Source organism: Vipera berus, assembly GCF_964194415.1.
Source record: "Vipera berus genome assembly, chromosome: 1".
Classification (NCBI taxonomy): Eukaryota; Metazoa; Chordata; class Lepidosauria; order Squamata; family Viperidae; genus Vipera; species Vipera berus.
The window spans coordinates 147511455-147526969 of record NC_138202.1 but is presented as its reverse complement, the minus strand read 5'-3'; the positions used below and the strand labels follow the sequence as shown (position 1 = coordinate 147526969).

The 15515-nt window shown below is 38.1% G+C and overlaps 1 protein-coding gene across 1 annotated transcript in view; it reads left to right on the top strand.

Moving 5' to 3' along the window:
• NEB (nebulin) overlaps positions 1 to 15515 on the top strand; it is a 228957-nt gene that overhangs the window by 96666 nt on the left and 116776 nt on the right. The window contains exons 87-98 of the mRNA XM_081333913.1: positions 2576 to 2887; positions 4035 to 4238; positions 5334 to 5438; positions 5587 to 5694; positions 7509 to 7820; positions 9002 to 9205; positions 10852 to 10956; positions 11289 to 11396; positions 11643 to 11954; positions 12689 to 12892; positions 13029 to 13133; positions 15025 to 15132. Coding sequence (XP_081190039.1) covers positions 2576 to 2887; positions 4035 to 4238; positions 5334 to 5438; positions 5587 to 5694; positions 7509 to 7820; positions 9002 to 9205; positions 10852 to 10956; positions 11289 to 11396; positions 11643 to 11954; positions 12689 to 12892; positions 13029 to 13133; positions 15025 to 15132 — 2187 coding nt within the window. The remainder of the gene's footprint in view (positions 1 to 2575; positions 2888 to 4034; positions 4239 to 5333; positions 5439 to 5586; positions 5695 to 7508; positions 7821 to 9001; positions 9206 to 10851; positions 10957 to 11288; positions 11397 to 11642; positions 11955 to 12688; positions 12893 to 13028; positions 13134 to 15024; positions 15133 to 15515) is intronic.

Below are 15515 nucleotides of genomic sequence, written 5' to 3'. Positions count from 1 at the left end.
TGAATTTTAATTTTGGGGCGGATAAAGCTGGTAGTTAGGGCCCCCTGGTCCGTATTAGTGGTCATGACAGATGACCGTAGGGCTTTCCCTGGCAATCTGGGGGAGGGAATATTACCTTCCGGGGCTGCCTCCAGGTCGTGAAGGGTCTCGCGGCCGGTGCTGCGGCAGGCGGAGCAAATGTGGCCAGTTTTGCCGCAGCCATGGCACTTGGCGTTTCGAAATTTGCAAGATGCCCTGGCGTGGTTGCCGCCGCAACTGGCGCACTTGGAGCGTTTGGTGGTCTCCCTTTGGCCTCCGGCCGGACGATCTGGCCCTTTGTCGCCCTCCCGGCGAGTCTGGGGGTTGGTGGGTCTCAGACGGATGGCGTCCACTTCAGTCTTCTGCTCGGTCGTTCCTGGGTTGGCACTTCTAAGGCAGTCGTGGTGGACTGACCCTGTGAAGGGATTTCCAGGTGGCAGCGCGTCTTCCCGATGGCTGTCTTCATATGCCATAATTTCTAAAGTTAATTCGGCCAGGTCCATCGTCGGCTTAGTAACAAGCTTCTTCTGGAGCTTCAGGTTCCGCAGACCGACGATGACCTGGTCCCTTATGCGGTCCTCGAGGTCCGGGAAACGGCAGCGTCGGGCCGCTTGTCGGACCGTGGCTATGAATGACTTGGCCGACTCGCCTGGTCATTGGTACTGGCAGGCAAAGTTCAAACGCCAGTACAGCTTGGACCGTCTCGGGGCAAAATGACGATTGAGGCGGTCGACCAGCTCGGCATATGGCACAGAAGCCACCGGGGCAGGGTCGCAGAGCCCCACGGCGACATCATAGACCGCCGGGCCGCTGAGGCAAAGGAGCGCCGCGGCTTTGGGGCGATCCTCGACAATGTTGTTGACGAGGAGGTACCCCTCCACTTGCCCGAGATGCGATTCCCAGCCCTCGGGCTGGGAGACATCAAATTCTCGGACATGCCCAAGATTTGCCATACTGTCAGGTCCATGGGTCTGCTTGGGATGGAGTGCGTGGAGGGCTCTCCCGACCAGCGAGTGACTTCAGCGGTGTCAGCTGGTGGGACGGCTTCCCTCCTTCACTTGTGGCTTCAGCTAGTGATTTCAGCTAACAAGCAGACCCGTATCCCACCCTCGTCGCCAGGTGAGTTGTCTTGAGGGACGACAAGAGACAGCAGGCAGGGTCCAAAACAATGCATTTATTTGGGCAGAGGTCCCGGGCGAAACAATGCCGGGAATCTCTCGTATTTATAGTGAACAAGGATAACAACAATAACAACAAGAACCAATAAACAAGCAAGAATCTCCCGCCAGACAAGGATGCCCAATGAGAGGGAGACCGGCTAAAGGTAGGCGCGGCTGAGGCGGCTTGTTGCCGGGGCCAGCTGGCAGCTTTGACAGCTCCGGCTGAGCTGCGCATGTGCGGCTCTCTGGAGTTTGACAGCTGTCAGTGCACTGCGCATGCACGGCAGTTTGACAGCTGTCAGAGTCGGCCGGTTTGACAGCTGTCAGTGCACTGCGCATGCGCGGCAGTTTGACAGCTGTCAGAATTGGCCGCTAGCCGTGTGTGTGTGGGGGAATGCCGCGGCAGCCTTTTGACGGCTGTCAACGGCTGCCGGGGATTCCTTATAGATGTGAGGGGGTTGTGTGTGTGAATATGTAACAAATAACTTTAGAGGAATTACTGTAGGATGTATTTTCAGATCCAGGGTATATCTGGATTTCTATGTGAGCATAGCTCCAATGACACAGAATGAAAAAGTCTTTTAATTTTGGTGGACATTTATGCATACATTTTAATCTGTGTGGAGGAGGAAAATTTAAATATTCTGCATGGTAGGACTAACATCTTGAATTATTTGAAGTTGTTTAATTATTTAAACCTATAAATTCAGTGGACTATAGATAGAAGAAGACTTGGCATGCCAAATACAAATTTCAAATTTGATAAGGAAAATCATTAATAAATAAAAGACATAGCTAGCTTAACATGATAAAAAACCTAAATATAAAACCTTGATAAATGTAATCTAATATATTGACTTCAAAAACAGAAGGGGGCATTTTTTAAAAAGAAATAACAGATAATAAAACATATAGTCTTTAACTATGATCTAAAATTGGATGAGTGAATCCGTTTTTCCTAAGAGTTTTCTTATAGGTTTATAGAAAATATTTATTTTAATTAGTTTTAAAATGATGAACCAATTGAATTACTGAACCATTTTACCAATGGTTAGCTGATAAAAACAGAGGTTAGAAAGTTGGAAATATGAGAATATGTGGATTATGTGAGCAAGATTTATAATGGATTAGTAAATACTTTGATTGTATTAACTATTGTTAATGCGGGTAATACTATTTTTAACAATTTGATTGCTATTTCCTAGTATATGATTGTATTTTGATAAGATTATTATGATGATTATTATATTTTAATACTTGTATACCTAGACAACACACTGTTCAATGTAGAAATGGAATTTTTAAAATAATAATTTTTTTAAAAAAAAGAATTACTGAACAAGCACAGAACAAATACTTTTCTGCATTGGTAATGTAAATATTTGTGTATATTTCAGTACAAATACAAAGAAGGCTATCGCAAGCAACTTGGCCATCACATTGGAGCTCGTAGTGTAGAAGATGATCCTAAAATTATGCATTCTATAAATGTGGCCAAGATGCAAAGTGAGAGAGAATATAAGAAAGTCTTTGAGAAACTGAAGACCAAATATAGCAGCCCTGTGGATATGCTGTCGATCTTGGGGGCCAAGAATTGCCAGAAACTGGTCAGCGATATTGATTACCGTAATTATTTGCACCAGTGGACATGCCTCCCAGATCAAAATGATGTCATCCAAGCTAGGAAGGCTTATGATCTGCAGAGTGATGTAAGTATGAGGTGGAAAACATGATTTTAATGTAAAATGGAGGCATTGGTGTTCTACTGAGTTTGGTCTGTAATTCATTAAAAGTTCATGTGTGCAAGACAGAGTGGGAAAATTTTTGAAGCTTTCCTTCTCTCCCAAAAACTCTGCCTTAGCTTGCCCTTCCAGTTCCAAATGATTCCTCAAATATCTGAAATAGACTGATGTGGAATACAGGATGCTACATGTGGGAAGGATTTGTCCATGTGTCCTTTTTAGGAAGATCATTCTGTCAGCTGAAAGATACATTTAAATATTGAGGAAGTTTTCTTCTTGATACTACACACTCTAATGACTTGTTTATCACAGGTCACTCAATTCAGTTTGAATTTCAATTCATACTGTTTTAATTTAGACAGTACTTTTCCCCCCTGAAAATCAGAGGTAAAATAGGCTTTGCCATTTTTCCCCTTTCCCATCTTATTAGCATATTTAATTTCTTATTATTTCTCATTATTAGTTCACAGATCTATCAATTTCATATTCTCATGGTTTCTTAACTTTCTTTTGTACTGTTATCATATTCACTTCGGCGTTTTAAAAAATAAGCTTGCACTAAAATTTACATGTGGTTCTATGTAAAATATTCTCCTAAGAGAATATTTTATGCCTAATAATAGTTTTTGCAAAGATTTTTTAAAATCTTCCCACCGGGATAACTGTTTTATATAGTTCACTTATGAATTTTAAAGTATGACTAGGTTTTGGGTATTATTTTGGATTGAAAATAAAAAAAATATTAAATGAACATATTAAAGATAAGTTGGGATTCAGCTGCTCGATATTATTATTTGATTTTTTATATTTATATTTATTCATTTGCTCTAAATGGATAGTTAATTGCAGCATTACACTTAATATACTTTTGCTGTCATCATTATTCCTTAAATATGCATATCATGATGCTTATTCATATTTTATAACATGTAAAGCTGCTGAAAATCAATTGAGTCATTTCTAGGTGAATTTCAGCATCAAGGATCATTTCTCACCTGAAGTTTTTAAAATCAAATTCATAATTCAATTAGCCAGAAATGTTTTTCCCCCAAATTGGTTGTAATGCATATTTGTTGACTTCTCTAAACACAATCTATTGCTATTTATGTTTCAGGCTCTTTACAAGTCAGATCTAGAATGGTTGAAAGGCATTGGCTGGGTGCCTCTTGGTTCACTGAATGTTGAACATGTCAAGAGAGCTGGAGAAATCCTAAGTGAAAACAAATATCGGCAACCACCTAGTCAAATGAAATTTACCTGTATCACAGATGCTTGGGATGTAGAATTAGCAAAGCATAATGCTGAGATGATGAACAAGGTAGGTTTTCTGAACAAGAGTAGCTAATCTTCCATAACAGATGATAATTTGCTTAGGAAATGGAATGATCACATCCTAAATGTAGGATTTATTTAGCCTGCTCAGAGTCAAAATCCAAATAAAATAATCCTTCGCTGATATCTTTCTAGTTTCTGCTTGAATACGTGTAGGGAAGGAAAGCTGTCCACCATTGTTCATTAGTGGATCAATGAACTACTTTGCTAGTTTAGAAATTTGACTTCCAAACCAGTCAGATCGCACCCAGTGGTGGAATTCAGCTGGTTTGCACCAGTTTGGCAGAACTGGTAGGTAATTTTTTGTTGCTCAGGCCCAGAATGGACTTCCAGAAGCGGCATCCACACAGAGAACTGGTTGTTCACATATTTGAATCCCACTACTGATCGCAGCTCTCATATATTTCTAGCCAATGTGACTATTGACTGTATTGAAAAATGAATATACAGAATATTGCAGCTAAGAGGAAAATATAGCAGCATGGGTATAGGAATGTAAAGACAAAGAAGAGATTACTTCACCATGAAAAATAAGCTGAAATTGTGGAATTGTACATGCAATAAACCACAAAATCCACTATTCTCTCAAAACGTCTGTGGTAGTTTTTGGCATATGAATCAAAATATCTTAAGGAGTTTTGATCTGGGTACTGCTTTGATGTATTGAAATCTATCTGCATTTTGTCTAAGTCCTTGAGCATATGTGCTTTGCCTCAGGCCCAAAGGGGATTTCTTTAGAAAAGTGGAGAACTCAGATGCTCTTTGTTGACTTTCTTTGATAAACTTGAGCTCTCAGGTCTTGAATGCAGGAGTCCTTTTAAACATATTCAGCCACAAAATCTGAACTAGAAAAAAATGTACTAATAATGACTGTAAAAATATAGTTCACCATATGGTACATATGACTTTGAAGCATAGTTGATTAAAATAGAAATTTCCCTCGCTTAGTTTCATTACAAATTTTAGATAGCATTTTTAATGAATATGATTGTTTTCTAATTTTATAGTCTCACGTTCTGTTTCAATTCATATTTTCTGTAGGTAAAAAGCAAACTTTTTTCCCCCCTTATTCCTTTCACAGCGACTATACACTGAAGCATGGGATGCTGATAAAATCAAAATCAATGTCATGCCAGATACCCCAGAAATTCTGCTCGCCAAGGCAAATTCTGCAAATATCAGCCATGTAAGAGAATGTTAACATTGTTTGAATATTTAATAATTTGGGGGGTTATTTTCACTTTACAAGAACTAATATGACTGTATGAACAAATCAATTTTAAATTTTAGATGTGATTTTACAGTCAAGTATCTTTTTATCACACCCTCTACAGAAACTTTATGTCCAAGGATGGGAAGATACTAAGAAGAAAGGTTATGATCTGAGAACTGACGCTATTCCAATTAAAGCGGCAAAAGCTTCAAGGGATATTGCTAGTGATGTGAGTAGATGCTTTCCTGTCCAGTGACTTCCCTAATTTTTTTTAAGAAGCTACAGAAATAAAATAATAATAATAATGGAATAGACAGAGGACCTTTAGAAATGTTCATTAGACTGACTTGGAATGACATATGAAAAGGTTATATGTCTAATGGCTATAAATTGCAAGAACATAGGGAGATTAATTTAAAATTAAATTAACAACAAGCGGGCCTGGACTGACTACGATTTTTAATTAGGCTTTTACTGGATTAAATTGTTTTGTAATTTGTATTTATTGTTTAATTCTCTTTTAAATTTTTTACTCTGTTTTTTAATTTTTATTGTTGTGAGCCGCCCTGAGTCCTCAGGGAGAAGGGCAGCATATAAATTTAATAAAATAAATAAATGAATGAATGACTGAATAAATAAATAAATAAATAAATAAATAAATAAATAAATAAATAAATAAATAAAATAACATCTATTGATTTTTGGCATTAGGATGCATTATTTCTCCCAGCCCAAATAATATGGATAGCAGGGTTTCTGAGTTCAATGCTTTAATTGCTTATCTAGGGTTCTTTTCCAGTAAATAAAAAGAAGTCTGGAAGATGAAAAAAATCTACTTTCCTATTTGATTTTTGTCATTTTGTGTGTCAGGCAAAGTACTGGCTTTTTTCACCCTCAATCAAAAATTGTTGTAGAAAAGTAGATATTAAGAACCCTTCTGATAACTTGGCACAAAGGGATTTTTATTTTATTTTACAGTGATATCCAAATATCACAAAAATATTAGTCAACATTTGACAACAGTTATGTTTTGAAGAAATCTGAATCCAAATTGGCCTCCTTCTCTTGATTTTTATGACTTTATTTATTTATTTATTTAATTAAATTTCTATACCGCCCTATTCCCGAAGGACTCAGGGCGGTTTACAGGGAAGCATAAAATACAATATAAAAATAATATAGAATTAAAATATATTAAATTAATTAAGCCCAATTAAAACAACATTTTAAAAAGCTAAAACCCCTTCAGTCCAGGCCTGATAGATCGAAAAACCAGGTTTTCAGGTCCCGGCGAAACGAACGCAGATCGGGGGGCGGTCCTAAGTTCCACGGGTAAATCATTCCTGAGGGCAGGCGCGCCCACAGAGAACGCTCTTCCCCTAGGAATAACCCACCGGCATTCCCTAACTGGCGGTATCCTGAGAAGGCCCTCCCTGTGGGAGCGCACAGGACGATGGGAAGTTGATGCCGGCAGCAGGTGTTCCCTCAGATAACCCGGACCCAAGCCATTAAGGGCTTTATAGGTCATCGCCAGCACCTTGAATCTCACCCGAAGGGCAACCGGAAGCCAATGCAGCTCGCGGAGTAGAGGTGTTACATGGGAGTATCGGGAAGCCCCCATCACAACTCGCGCGGCCGCATTCTGCACCAGTTGAAGCCTCTGAGTGGTCCTCAAGGGCAGCCCCATGTAGAGAGCGTTGCAGTAGTCTAAACGGGAGGTCACGAGCGCATGAGTGACTGTGCGTAGGGCATTTCAGTCCATATAGGGTCGCAACTGGTGCACCAGGTGAACCTGGACAAAAGCCCCCCTGGTCACGGCTCCTATATGATCTCGTAAACTGAGCCGTGAATCCAGGAGGACGCTCAAGTTGCGAGCCTTATCAACGGGGGGTAACACCTCACCCCCCCATAGTTAACGATGGACAAAACTGGTTTTCCCGTGATGCCGGTATGCACAGCCACTCAGTCTTTAGTAGCTCAATCATTGTTAGCATTCCTGGTAGCATTTATATTCATTCCAAAATGTATTCTTCTCTGTTACAGTATAAATACAAAGAAGCACATGAAAAGCAAAAAGGGCATTATATTGGGGTTCAAAGATACGAAGATGATCCCAAGTTGGTATGGTTTGCCCACGCAGGCCAGATTCGGAGTGATCTGGAGTACAAGAAGAACTTTGAAAAATGTAAAGCAAAGATCCATTGTCCTGTTGACATGCTATCAATCTTAGATGCGAAGAATTGTCAGAAGTTGGTTAGTGATGTGGACTATCGCAAACACTTGCATGAATGGACTTGCCTGCCAGACCAGAATGATATCATTCAAGCAAAGAAAGCATATTGCCTCCAGAGCGATGTACGTACAGTTCAAATGTAAAATGCATATGTCTGAGTGCTATTATTGTTTAGTGAAAGAACATGTGACAGGCATGTAAAAAGTCCCCAAATTAATCCCTTCCTGAGAATGGAGCAGCTGACAGAGTGGATAATAGTACAACTTCCAACAAGATGGAGAAATGTCTCACGGCAAATCTCTGAATGCAATTTAGCCCCCAACTCTGGAAGAAGCTATATTAAACCCTTTGTTCTGTAATTTGCAAATCTATGAATTTGTTTGGAAATAAGCCGTGTGTGTGTGTGTGTGAGAGAGAGAGAGAGAGAGAGGGGGGTGGGTGGGTGGGTGGGCATGCACACTTGTGTGTCTTTAAGTCACTTTTTGACTTCGGATGACTGTCTGGATTAGGTCCTACAGTTTTCTTGGTAAGGTTCTTTGGCTGTGATTTGCTCTTGTCCCCTTCCTAAGAACTGGCCCAAGATCACCCAGCTGGCTTTGTGCCCAAGTACAAAAACTAGAACTGATGGTTTCCTGGTGCCTTAACTACCAACCAGAGTGGCTCTCTTGGTTTTCTTTTAAGTTCATTTTTAAAAAATTTAAAATTATGTAATACTTTTGCATTACTGGACTAATATATGTCACCTGTGGCATTTTAGTAGAATCTGCTTCCAAGTGTTTCAGTAGCATACAGTAGACAGTCCATAGTTGGTGAGATTCAGGCAGCATATATATGGCTGCATAGTCAGCCAGAGGTTTATATTGGATTTTGTATTTTTGTCCACCTATCAAATCCTTTCCAGGGACTTGGGATAGGGAAATGTTTTAATATGGTTGGTCACACAATCATCCAGATGTTTAGACTGAAGTCCTTCCCAAGGACCTCAAATAGATAGATGCTGCTGTTTGATGATGCTAAAGTTATTGTCACAGGATGTAGGTGGTTTCAAGTAATCCCACCTTTTGTAATTGACTGATACCGTAATAATTTTGTCAACATTTATTTTTTATTATGGGAGTTGCCTTTTATTTCAGCAGGAATGATCTCTGATGAAATAAGTATGAATATCTTTACTGGAAAAGAAGTTGGAAAGGTTGACGAAGGCATTCATTACCCTGATAAACTTACCTTACTCGGACTAGCCCAGAACATATGTTCTGCCAAGGAAATGCTTGATTTTTCTTTTTCTTTTTTTCTTTTACAGAATGTGTATAAGTCAGACTTGGAATGGCTGCGTGGAATTGGCTGGATACCAGAAGGCTCTGTGGAAGCCCAACGAGTGAAGAATGCCCAGGATCTGATGAATGAAAGACTGTACCGGCAGCGGCCAGATTCTCTGAAATTCACAGCTATTGTTGATTCCCCGGATGTTGTCCTAGCTAAGGCCAACGCTTTGATGCAGAGTGGGGTGAGCAGTACTTGTCATGCACCAGTTACTTGGGGCCACATGTCTCTATTTAAAATCAACATTCAATAACACTGATGTGAGATACATTTCTATTATGTCAGTGAGCACTCCAAAAAAGGGCAAATGCTGCAGTTTTGTTGATTGCTAGTTTGCTAGATTGACGTAGAACGATTAGCGTCCACCATGAAAAATATTGTCATTGAAAACAGAAGAAGCTTTATTTTGTAAAAAATAAAATAAAAATCCAAGCACTTACTACCAGCTTGCTCCAGCTTTAGTTGTAATTGTAGATCCCTTTAAACATTTAATGGAAAATATTTTTTTAGGAAGATTAGGGATTGCAAAGGAAGGGGAACGTTACACATTTTGTTTTAGAAGACAGTTTTTGGAGTTTTGTTTGTTTTTATAAAAGTATAAAACATAGTTTTCATGCATTTTTATTTTGGTGCGGTAGAAAAATATGTGTGAAAAAGCAAACATGAAGAGTTTTTTTTAAAATTAAAATCACTGTTCCGATTTTCTATATACCCACAACCGAGCTTCCATATTGCCCATAGAAATATTGTCTATTTCTTTAGAACCTTTTACACTGAAGAAACTGGGTCATTTTTTTAAAAAAATCCCATTTATATCCCGCCCTTCTCCGAAGACTCAGGGTGGCTTACAATCTAAGCACAAATAAATGTGCTTAGCAATAGCAATTTTTAATCTAAATGAAGGCTTAATTCTTAGACAATAGGAACAGGAGCAAAGATGCATATGGTGGTAGTGCTTCAGTTATGACCATAATGGGACCTGCCCATTACAATTTGTAAATTGTGGTGGTCATAAAGATCATGTGGCCAGTCTTTTCTGCAGCAGTCACTGAGTGACTGCTGCAGTCATTAACTGAACCAGTGGTTCTCTATGGGGTTGGTTTTGCCAAAAAATGGAAGCAAATGCCAGTTTGATCTCACAAAATGCAGTCATGTGACTACAGGACCCTGAATGTGGCCTGCCAAGTGCCCGAGTTTCTGATGCTGGGCAACCATCAGAACCTCGAATCCAAGTCATAACTAACCCTCAGGCAGATCTGGCAGATCTTTGTATGGTCCCTAAGTGACTGGTTGTAAATCGAGCACTGCTTGCACGGGGTCTTTTCCCAGGGTTTAACATAATGGACTTACAAGGGATTTATCTTTTGCTTCAGATTTGGATATTTTAAGTCTACCCAAATTTCATTAAGTCACTGGTAGTTTTAGCAGGCTTTCTTGATCAGGACTTGGCATTAAATATATCACACAGCTTAGCTTGTGATATATTTATTGTTTTCCTGGCCAGAACTCTGCAGATATTTCATAGATATTGGTTAGCTATATAGGAAAAAATTTTGCAGGTAAGATGAAGCCAGATTGGTTGCTCACTGCCAGTGTAGCATTGTCAAAGTCTTTTACAGCTCTGGTAATTTGGACCCATTGCTTTCGGTTCTACCTTCCCATGAATTATCCATTCTTTGGCAGAGCTTATTCTGGTCTTGAAGCCAAAACGTTGAGTGTAACCCTAATTCTAAAACAATTAAAACCTCAATATGTCCAACTTCAAATGATATTTTTGACAATGAAATATATCCTACCAATAATATGATGAATATGTTTTTCTCCCTTCAGGCTTTATATCGTGAAGTTTGGGATAAAGAAAAAACACAGTACACCCTTCCAATTGACATTCCTGAGATCGTTCTGTCCAAAGCAAATTCTGTGAACTACAGTAAAGTAAGAAATTAAAGAATTAAATGTGAATTTGTTTCCATTATCTCTCCTTATGCTACTTCCTCTTCTGAGGATAAGTCTCCTTTGACAGTTTATGACACTCTCCCAATTTACAATTATATAAGTACAAATTTGATAATGTGAGAGTACCTTTGAAAGCAAGAGAAACATGAAAAGCATTTCCCTATCAGGACAATCCCATAAATTTACCATTGTTTGCGGCCCAAAATCTTAATATACTATGATATGATATAACATATAAATCAATATTACATATTTTTTATAAATATGACATACCTTGAAATGGAATATGCATTATTTATTTTCCTTCACAGAAACACTATCAACTTGGATTGGAGGAGATGAAGAAGAAAGGCTATGATTTAAGATTGGATGCCATTGAAATCCGGCAAGCCAAGGCTTCTAGGAATATTGCTAGTGAGGTATGGTCTGCTCTTCTTTGGCATTTACACAGTTATTTCATCTTCTGTAAAATAAATAGTTAATATTTTGTCCATATTTTTATGTATGTCCAAAAGGATCATATAGAATCCTGGCAATAAAACCATAGCTTGGCAGACCTTAACTATATAAAAAGAGGCCACAGTGTACAAAGTGTTGAAATGTAATTTTAGTAATTGATTATGTGTAGTTTATAAATGGATGTTTTGTTTATGTTTCATCATTAGTACAAGTACAAAGAAGGTTACCGTAAGCAAGTGGGACACCATATTGGATGCCGGAACATCTATGATGATCCCAAGCTAGTGCTGGCGATGCATGTAGCCAAACTGCAGAGTGAGAGGGAGTACAAGAAATATTTTGAGAAGTTTAAAACCAAGTTCAATAGCCCAGTGGACATGCTGTCCATCTTGTTGGCCAAGAAATGTCAGAAACTGGTTAGTGACGTTGATTATCGCCGCCATCTCCATGAATGGATATGTTTGCCTGACCAAAATGATGTCATCCAAGCCAAGAAAGCCTATGAGTTGCAGAGTGATGTGAGTAGAAAGTTACTACATCTTGCATTATAGTTTTTGCCTCTTAGCTTATTTAGTCTCATACTACATTTCTTGAATTATTATTTTTATATCTACAATAACTCAAGCCCTGCATACATTCTTGGCAATGTGCAGCCATCATCATCATAAAAGAAAAAAAAATCAAATCCCATTTGTGACAATGTTAAATAGAACTAAACGGCTATCCATAAACAGAATCATCTGCACAGAATTATATTTTTTTTCTTTATTTCTGTCTATTGACCATTTGTTTTAAATTTAACCATATTTTGGTATAAAAAAATAGGTAAAGCTGTGACGTATCTGTGCTGCTCTGCATTGAATAGGGTTATCATAAGCAGAGTTACTTTACAAAATGTACAGTTTTCTGTAACTGACCCTTGTAAAAACTACGCGGCTTAGAAAGAGGATCAAGAGGAATTCATTTCTCAAATATCCTCACAAGCTAGTATGAGGAAACTTTTTATGCCTTTTAGGTTTTATTATTGTTCGTAAGCCACCCATGTTATTTTATAATAGGTAAAATGGACAACTGTATAAACCTTTGATAAATAAAAACTAAATAAATACATATATGGCACCACATTTATGTCAACTGAATGGCACTGTGTTGAGATAAGAGTAATTGTACACTAATTTTGAGTAGAGAAGCCTCAGTGGTGTTTTTGGCAAATGGAAGAATTATCTTAATAGCTTGATGGGTTTCTTTGTAGAATCTTTACAAGTCAGATCTGGAATGGCTCCGTGGGATTGGATGGATGCCCGAAGGCTCTGTGGATGTGGTCAGAGTGAAAAAGGCTCAAGATCTTGTGAATGACAGGTTGTACAAACAACGCCCAGATGCACTGAAATTTACCAGTATACCTGACCCACCTCCAGTCATCTTGGCTAAGATCAATGCTCAGCAGATCAGTGAGGTAAACTGAATGTAGTCACTGCCTCTGTGTAATGTGTGAAATGATAAGGGGATGTGGCTAAGATACAGTGACCTTTGAAAAATTAAAGGGATTTTCACACAGCAATTAAAATGTCTTTCCTTCTTCCCTTTCTTAGCGCCTGTATCGTGAAACATGGGATAATGAGAAGGCACAGATTAATATTCCTGTCGATACCCCTGAAATACTGCTCTCCAAGATGAATGCTGTGAATGTTAGCCATGTAAGATAATTAACTAATTGTAGAAATTGTGTTAAGAATATCAATATTCCTTTATTACATGGTCCTAAATATATTGCCCTACTGTTAATTGCTCTTAAAACATAAAGGTATTTGTGTCATAAGTTGCATGTGTATTCTATATTCAAATTTAAGAGCAAGAATTAAACTGATACTTCAACCTAAGGAACCAAACAAGCCTATATGGAATTTGAAAGTTGTCCCATTAATTTATTTGACCAAACATGTAGTATGCTTTTAAAAGAATAGTTTTAAATAAAATGCAAAGCAGTCATGTAGTGTGATGGTTTAAAAAATAGTTTTAAATAAAGTACAAATTGCTGCAATACCAACAGAATATTTGCATATGCACATGCACACACTCAAACACATATACAGTAATTATAGAAGAAAAGAACATCGTAGGAATAAAATAGAGCAAAAAAGGAAACAAAATCATTGAAGAAAAAGAGATCCATATTTTAGGTTTTCATAGAGAGGATTAGAGAAAACCCACAGAAAGGATTCATGCCAAGTATTTATAGCAGCTAAGGTTAAATTGAATCTATTACTTCTGGATCTCTTTGAATATTCCTTGAAATACATTAATCTTATCTATTGGGAATCAAGAAAGAAAGAAGGAAAATTATTGTCTTATTTGTTGAAACAACAAAAACAATGACATATTACATCTGTAATTCAGGATAGTGATGGTCAATTACAAAATGAAATGAATCATTGAATTATTAGTTTTATTATTTTTACACTGAGTTTATATGACTTGGGAAAATCTGTAAATGAACAGTAAATTATTATTATTTTTTGAAGTATAATTGAAATGGCAGAAATCTCTTAGGAAGGTAAAAATAAATTGGCACAACTATTGGTATAATAAGTTACAGGAAATATTTGATCTATAAATAGAGCAGACATGTCAAACACAAGGCCCGGGGGCCAGATCCGGCCCACGAAGCGGTTTCATGCGGCCCGCGAAGCCATCCTAGAAACAGTGAGGGAACGGCCCCCACTGCCTTGGTCCTGGCCCAGAGACCCTCCTTCTGCCAGAGACCCTCATATCTGTCCCACTCCTGCCCAGGCCCCCATAGGCACCCTTGATGCGAACGATGTAGAGCTGGCCACGCCCACCCAGTAGGCCATATGCACTCTAGCCACACCCACCCAGTAGGCCACGCCCACACTGGCCACACCCACCCAGCCCCTTGAGGGCAACCGCAATGCTGATGCGGCCCTCAATGAAATTGAGTTTGACACCCCTGAAATAGAGGAAAGATTCCTTGATCTGATTTTAAGTTGAATAGTACAGGACTTTTATGAACTTATTAGCACCTCTACTGGTAGAGGGATATAACCAACCATTTAATATAGACAGAAATGCCTATATATATATTTCCTAAATCTTTTATGAGACTTATATTTCAATCAAATTAAAACCTGAGAAAAATAGTACTAAATGTGCACGTTATACGAAAATATTTCTATTTAATGTATGTGATAAAGTATTAACTGCAATACTTGCCAAGAGGTTATAGAATGTAATAACGTGGATCTTACTCCACCCATATCAGTGTGGATTTTTAAAAAATAGATAAGCATTTGAAAATATCTGTTTGGCAATGGCTGTTTTGGATACCACAACATGCTACATTGGAATTAGTTGTTTTAATTTTGCTAAATACTGAAAATGTTTTTGGTGTGGTTCAGATCAAATTTATTAATTGCATTCTAAGAAGGCAAGGATTTCCACCATCTTTTGTCCACTGGCTTAATTCTTATTAGATATGTATAGGATTTTGAGCAATATCTGTAGTCTTCTGTAATTCATTCAGTATTTTTTTTTACGGTACTGAAAGTTGTGCATGTATTTTAATTGCAGAAACATTATACTGGAGCCTGGGATGAAGCCAAGGCAAAAGGTTATGACTTTAAAGTGGATGCTCTTTCATTCAAGCATGCAAAATCTTCCAGAGAAATTGCCAGTGAGGTAAGAGCTCTGTTACTGAAATGTTGTTTCTAAAATTACCATTTCATTTCATATCAAAAAGATGGCAGATGAAACCAGATCCAACCAATTGGTATTGTTCAAAGATATTATATTTTTGCACAATATCCTCCATTTTTTTTACATTTACATGTTTTGAAATTTGAGATTTTAATATCATATTAAATTCAAGCACTTTAAGGCATATCTTATCCTAAACTGCCAAAGAGATAACAGATGAGATCTTTAAGTAAAAAGGAATATTTTATGCCCTACTGTTTCGAATTCAATAATGTTATTTTCTCCTGCCATTTTAAAAAGGGGAAATCACTGTTTTAGCATACTGTTTTATAATGAGCAAATAAACAATAATATATGGTTGATGC